Source organism: Lineus longissimus, chromosome 10 (assembly GCF_910592395.1).
Source record: "Lineus longissimus chromosome 10, tnLinLong1.2, whole genome shotgun sequence".
Taxonomy (NCBI): Eukaryota; Metazoa; Nemertea; class Pilidiophora; order Heteronemertea; family Lineidae; genus Lineus; species Lineus longissimus.
The window spans coordinates 8,814,695-8,821,791 of record NC_088317.1 but is presented as its reverse complement, the minus strand read 5'-3'; the positions used below and the strand labels follow the sequence as shown (position 1 = coordinate 8,821,791).

At 39.4% G+C, this 7,097-nt stretch overlaps 1 protein-coding gene across 1 annotated transcript; it reads left to right on the top strand.

Moving 5' to 3' along the window:
* The first annotated feature begins 3,794 nt into the window (after positions 1-3,794).
* LOC135494283 (uncharacterized) lies at positions 3,795-5,587 on the top strand. The gene is made up of 4 exons (XM_064782196.1): positions 3,795-4,032; positions 4,286-4,407; positions 4,849-5,282; positions 5,524-5,587. The coding sequence occupies exons 1-4, from the start codon at positions 3,795-3,797 to the stop codon at positions 5,585-5,587; spliced, it is 858 nt and encodes a 285-aa protein (XP_064638266.1).
* The last annotated feature ends 1,510 nt before the right edge of the window (positions 5,588-7,097 follow it).

Below are 7,097 nucleotides of genomic sequence, written 5' to 3'. Positions count from 1 at the left end.
ATGGGCATACGTTGTCGTTATGATGTGTATTTTGTGCACTGCACCAAGAAGGAAGCGACCAAAGAACAAGGTCAAGAGGCGCCTCCAAGTCCAAACTCCACCAGCCGAGATGCCACAGTATTCAAGAAATCGGCCCAGTAGTTTTTGCGCAGTGACCCAAAAGGGCAGTGTCGGTGACATTTACTTATGAATCCGACTGACTAGGTAGGCAAAATGCTAGGGGGTGTAGGCCTAGGCCTAGTCGCCCTAGTCCTACAAAATGGCCTAACGTCAGAACTCGTAATATCGCCACTTGTGCCTTTTATCGCCATTTACGTCATGACGCTAATTCCCTTCAAAAATTGGCGATCTAATACTCAATCTTCTCATGACGTGGCAAAACAATAACTTCCAACGCCTACGTGGACAGTTAAGTGGGGCAATGTTACCCAGAACGTTTACGAAGACGTCGCGTCACGGTAATGTTTAAATGTAAAATGCGTGGTGACGTTACGACGGCCAACACTATGTTATGGTTATGCAAACGTTGTCCCACTCCCAACCCAAGGGCATGTGGATCTAGGCCAATATAGACAACAATGAATGATAGACAATGCTAGATCATGTACTATATCAGCCAGAGCCTAGAGTAGATCTTAGATCATCATCATGTAGGCCCTAGGCTAGATGTAAATTGTAAATTAGTAAAATGTAAACATTCTAACCTGGCAAATTGACGAAATCTGCAGCTTCTGCTTTTGTTTTCGTTTACCGGAACAGCTAGGACTCGGCGTCTTCTCGCTTTGTGCCTGAATTTTCTTGAGCAGTTCAGCGTTCTGTCGCCTTTCTTCCTCCAACAACCCCAATATTTTTCTGTTCTCCTCCCTCTGTTTTTGAGACTCCTCAATGCTTTTCTCGAGGAGGAGAACACACCGGTCATTAATGGATGGAGGTACCACTCTTTCATTAGCGTAAAAAAACAAATAAATTGGAGAAATATAGGATAGTAATGGTGTGATGGTTGAAATTGGCGGCAAAATGACACGAGGTGAAGGTGAAGGTCAAAAATGAAACCTATTTTTATCCTATAAATAATTCCATATCTTATAATCATAGGCCTAATTATAACACCAACCATAAAAAATAGTCTTCTAAATGATAGAATAACAAAAATAAATTGTTTTAAAATTCATAGCATGTGTTTCTCAGAAAAAGCCGTCCCACAATGCACCTCTGCAGTAGTACATCCTGTTTCATGATCAGATGTTTACAAAAATTGTTGGGTGATCATAATTGGTCACACCTCGTCTTCTGTCGCTTTCAGTCCTCTAACTTGACGTTACTGTTTGCTGTCAATTGCTGTGGCAGTGCGCCTCCACCTCCAGATTGATCCACTGCCTGTGAAATTTGATGAAAATTGAAGAAGTCCCAGCTGGTGAAACAAAAGTTGAAACAAAAGGTTGGTCAATTAGCCTACACTTGATATATGCTTTGTTCAATGCAGTACAATGTGAATAGTCCCTGCACCTGAGAAAAGCGCGGTTGATTTGATTAAGAAGCCAGATTATTTTGGTGTAAGTATAACTAACAGTCTGTAAGTTACTCTTCTTAAGTGTTTTGATGATAATGATAATAGTGTAATAATTTTTGAAACGGTGGGATATTTGTAAAATATTACTGGTAGATCATACTGTTTATTTCACAAGAGATGCTACCTGTAGAAATGATGTCTACAAAGGACTCAAAACATGTACGATCAGATTTAGTGAAAAAAAAGCACAGGAAAGCATTGAAAGAAAAGCTTAAGAAGAAAAAGGCATTGAAAAAACTTAAAGCTGAACAGCACGAGAAAGAGAAAGCTGAGGAAGTGGCTTCTTTAAGGATACAAGTGGTCGATTCAAAGAGAAAGATAAACGGTCTCAGGACGCAGTTGTTGACACGACTGAAGCCACCTCAGTCTTTTAAACAAACCTCAACACCACAGTTGTCAAAAGCAAGCAGAAAAACAATCTTGCTTCCTTCTTGTTCAAACAGAAACAGGTTTTTTGGTTCACTTCCAGTGACAACACAGCTATCCAGCGCAGTTGTGGCTGATGTCCTGCAGGAGAATAATGATCGCGTTTTTCTTGGGGCGGGGACATTTGGGTCAGTGCATCTTGGGAAGATGATATTTTTGGACACAGTTGTTGCCGTTAAAACTTTAAAAGAAGCGAATGGCTCCAAGCTGATCCAAGAAGCGCAGATCATGCAGTTGTTTTGTCAACATCCGTCATTTCTATTTATTTACGGGATTCTTGACACTAAATCTATTGTGATGGAGTTTGTTGGTACTCATGGTGATTCTACTTATATTTCTGAAACTGTTTACTCAAATATGAAGAATATGAGCATTGATGTAGAGTGATGGGTCAGTTTCTTTAATGACCTTGTGAGCGGTATAGACTTCATGCACAGCAAGAATATTCTCCACAATGATCTGAAAGAAAACAATGTGCTTGTTGCTCGCTATTCTTTTCGGAAGGGAATTTCCCCCAAAATCATTGATTTTGGGAAGGCTACACCTGTGGATAATCCGGTTGTGTATAACGTTGTGCCAGGAAGTCAAGACCAAAAACAACGCAATTTAAGATTCCGGCATTTGGCTCATGAATTGAGGAACGTGCCAAACTCAAAGCAGTGCCCTGCTACTGATGTATATTCATTTGGGAGGATCCTGAAAAGTGTTGGGTATGCACGGGACGTTCAACAATTTCGAGATTTGGCGAAGGAATGTAAAGACTATTTACCATCTGGCAGGCCAACTACAGTGGTTCTTTTGAGAAGACTTGATTCTATATTGAGTGCCATGCTTTTATCAAATTAATGATCAAACAAAATGTACAGCATCCAATGAGCAGTCCTGATCATATGGCAATATCAACACCTACTTCACACGATATTTCGCAAACTAATGGACAAAATTCAATGCGGTTTTCACTATATTATCAGAAATTTTGTTGTTTCATCGCACATTCTAGCAGGAATGTGACTGATTACATAAGTTTGTTTTTCATTTTGCCATTTAAAAAACCCTTACAAAAAAACTATTTTAAATGGCCGATTGGAGAATGAATAACTGATGCAATCACATCCATACTGGTAATGCATGATTAGAAAACAAAATATCTGATAATGCTGAAAACCGCATTGAATTTTGTCCATTAGTTTGCGAAATATCATATGAAGTAGGTGTTGATATTAATATGATCAGGACTGTACTAAATGTATAATTCTTCCCTCTGTCATCTCAGTTTTAAAGGGGGACTATAGGCAGGAGCAGAGGGGCTTATTTGACCATCTTCAGGTGACAAATATACACAATAAGGCCACAAGGTCATCTCAGATGCAGCACTAAATACATTCCTGGTTCAGGTGTGAATCATTTCGACTTACTGGTGTGAGAGACCCCAGGCCTTACTGGCGACTATGTGCAACTTTAACTTGCCTGCCTAGCTGCTGCCTAATTGTCCCTTTAAAACATTCTTTTAAATGTGATCCATTGCTTGATGTCCGTTTTTACATGAACAATGTTGGCCAATTTCCATTCAAATTGGCAACATTAGAAAAGTATTAGTTCACCCCACATGGTCTGAATTGAATTGAAGCAGTACATGTACCAGTATGCACCATTGCATGTTGCTCAAAGGGAAATGCAGTGTACATTTAAGACTGGTTTGACGAGTCATTGTTGCATTTTGTGGAATCATATTAATGGTGTTGTTAGTTTTCACTCTTCCACATTGCCTGAAAAAAAGGATGTTTTTGCGTTTTACAGAATGGCTTCCAACTCGAAGGATAAACTGTACCATTGTGAAATGTGTGATATGGACTTTAAGAAGATAACCTTCTCACGTCACAAGCTGTTATACTATGATTTTGAAAACAATGCTTGGAAGCATCATGAAGTGTCCCGTTTCAATGCACGTGCTGGCTTCCTGCCCAAACTGACACGACATAGAGCTGCTGGGTACAATCCGTTTGAAGATATAAGCTCATCCTCTGACTCTGACGATTGTAAGTACCATTCATTGCTAGCTGTCAATCATCCTGTCCTTCTAGATTCATTAATTGTTTGAAAACTGGTCCTGGACTTTGCCACAAAGTGGCTCAAGCTGAAGACAATTTATCACAGGAACTTCTAATGATGATACAAGGAATGTCTTATTATGCCAATAATCTCAACCAAAGTTTTATCAAAATAGCACAATCGTGACAATGGTCCAAGCTGGCTGTTCCATTTTGGTTAAATGTCCACATTTTTTTTCAGCTGTACATGTATCTGTTGCGTCCCAATTTGAAGATGATGCATTGAATGCAGTTGAAGGTGATGGGCTAGATGATTTGAACAAAGTAGCTGCAGCAGCAGTTCCAGCAGCTGACCATATTATCGTAAGTTTAAACCTCAAGTTTCTACTTGTAGCTCACCTTTCAGGGAGCTTATACTGAACAACACCGTGAGGTATAAGTACTTTACACTGGTGTCTTATTCCATTGTATTCTAGACTTATGTCGCGCTAAATCCATGCAACAGCTGGTTTCAGTTGCTAAAAGCGTTTCACATGTTATCAACATGTTTGCACCCATATCTACAAGGTAGAAACATTTTGACATTGACCTATTTTCCATGGTAACACATAACAGCAATCAAATTCTCCCCAACAGTAGAGTCTTGACTTGAGTTCCTGTGCATGTTGACAGAAATAGATTAGTGTGACCTACTAATTTTGGCTCTTGATTTGCTTCAACCAATAGTTCATTCCCGTTCCCATTACGAAAACTGAAGATAGCATGCTAGGCAGTAAGCTTAATTGAGATGTTTGTATCTTGTAGGATCATGACGACTTTATGGAATTTGTCAGTGATGAAGATGTTGACGAGGTTTCAAGTACTGCTGGTGAAGACGACCGATGCGAGCAGGACGAAGGTTTATCCGAATCGGAAGACGAGGAAGTCGTGGAGGATTCAGATGAGGAGCTTGAAGATTTCCGAATTCTACCTGCAAATAACACTGGCACGAGAAAATCAAAATGTGAATTTGTGAACACACTATTATTCTATGTTGTATACTTTATATCATACTGGCAGGCATCTGTAAATGTAAGTGACAATGCGGTTGAATGGCTGTTGCAATTCCACTTCCAGTTGTTCAGTTTCATTGGCTGTAATGTAGATCACCGGTATCTGTCAGAATTCGCTGTTCTTTTCCCAACAAGCATGTATATGTTGCGACAATTAGCAGAGATTGACAGGGATGATGTTACTCGGTATGTTGTATGTCCGAAATGCACAATGTTGTATGCACCTGACAGGTGCACTGAAGTTGTCAGTGGTATTGAAAAGGGGAAACTCTGCAACAACAAGGTATTTGGTGGTAGGGGACAAGCTAAAATTTGTAATTCTCCTCTCGTTAAAAAAGTATTAACAAAGTTGGGTCGGGTGAGATTTTATCCGATTAAGGTATTTTGTTTTAAAAGCATTATCAATGATATTGAACGCATTCTTCAGAGGAATGGAATTCCAGATCTTTGCGATGAATGGAAGAATCATGTTGATTTTAACACCCCGGTAGAAGAAAAGGTATATCGTGATGTATACGATGGTGCTATATGGAAGGAATTCCAATCATATAATGGTGAGCCATTCTTGTGTAATAGCAGAAACTTGGGACTGATGATGAACATCGATTGGTTCCAACCTTTTGACAATAGGTCAGATTACTCTGTTGGTGCTATATATTTTGTAATAATGAACTTGCCTAGAGATATACGCTTTAAGATGGAAAATGTAATTGTAGCAGGTATAATTCCCGCTCTAGATAAAGAACCTGCATCACTAAAGTATTTCTTTGAACCCATGGTGAGAGAACTTCAGGTACTTTGGAGGGGGGGTTAGACTTCAAACCTCATCATCATCCTTTCCACTTTTGTACCGGGCAGCTCTTCTTGCCGTGGTAGCTGATATTCCAGCTGCAAGAAAAGCTTCCGGATTTAAGGGACATGCGGGTGAAAAGGGTTGCAACAGATGTTACAAAACCTTTCCTGGTGGTTTTGGTGTGAAGAGAGATTATAGTGGCTTTGATAGGCAAACCTGGCCTGTCCGTACGAAATTTTTGCACAACAGATATGCTCGGTTAGTTAAAAATAGTAAAACTGTCACACAATTCAACAACCTTTCCCGGCAGTATGGTACTTATTACAGCGTTCTCATTGAGCTAGAGTATTCTGATGCTGTGAGGTTCTCTGTGGTAGATGGCATGCACAATTTGTTTTTAGGAACTGCAAAACGTATGTTCAAAAAGTGGGTTGAGGAGAGTTTATTGGACAAAGATAAACTGAGCACTATAGTCGACCGTATCAGTGCAGTCACAGTTCCATCGGATATAGGTAGAGTACCATCCAAAATATCATCAAATTATGGTAGCTATACTGCAGCTAAATGGAAAAACTGGACCACTGTGTTTTCGTTGTATGCTTTACATGACCAACTAGGTGAAACTCATTTTCGTTGCTGGGAAAAATTTGTACTTGCATGTAAATTATTGTCAGGACCAACAGTTTCACACCGTGAAATCTTAAAGGCTGACCTCCTTCTTCTTATTTTTTTGTAAGAAGGTGCAAGAACTTTATGGTACTGAATTCATCACACCAAATATGCATCTTCATTGTCATCTTAAGGAGTGTTTAGTAGATTTTGGTCCAATGCCGTCTTTCTGGTGTTTTCCTTTTGAGAGATACAATGGGTACCTCGGAAACTTTACTCACAATAACAGGTGTGTAGAAATCCAATTCATGAGAAAGATTAATGTGCTTCGATGCACACAAGGTGTTCAGTTACCCAACATGGCCAGAGATGAATTTGCGAATTTTTTTGATCCAAAAAGAAAGAAAAACTTGCCAAGAATCCATGTTGGCAACATTTTGAATTTACAATTTGCCAGGAATAATGCAAATTCTTCTATTGATTGGCTGGATTATGAAGTGTTCAAATTTCCATCAGGCTGTAAATATTCAACTCTTTCATTGGAAGAGGAAATTCCCATGATCAATCTTGTGTACCAGCAGATGTATCCAAATATTGAA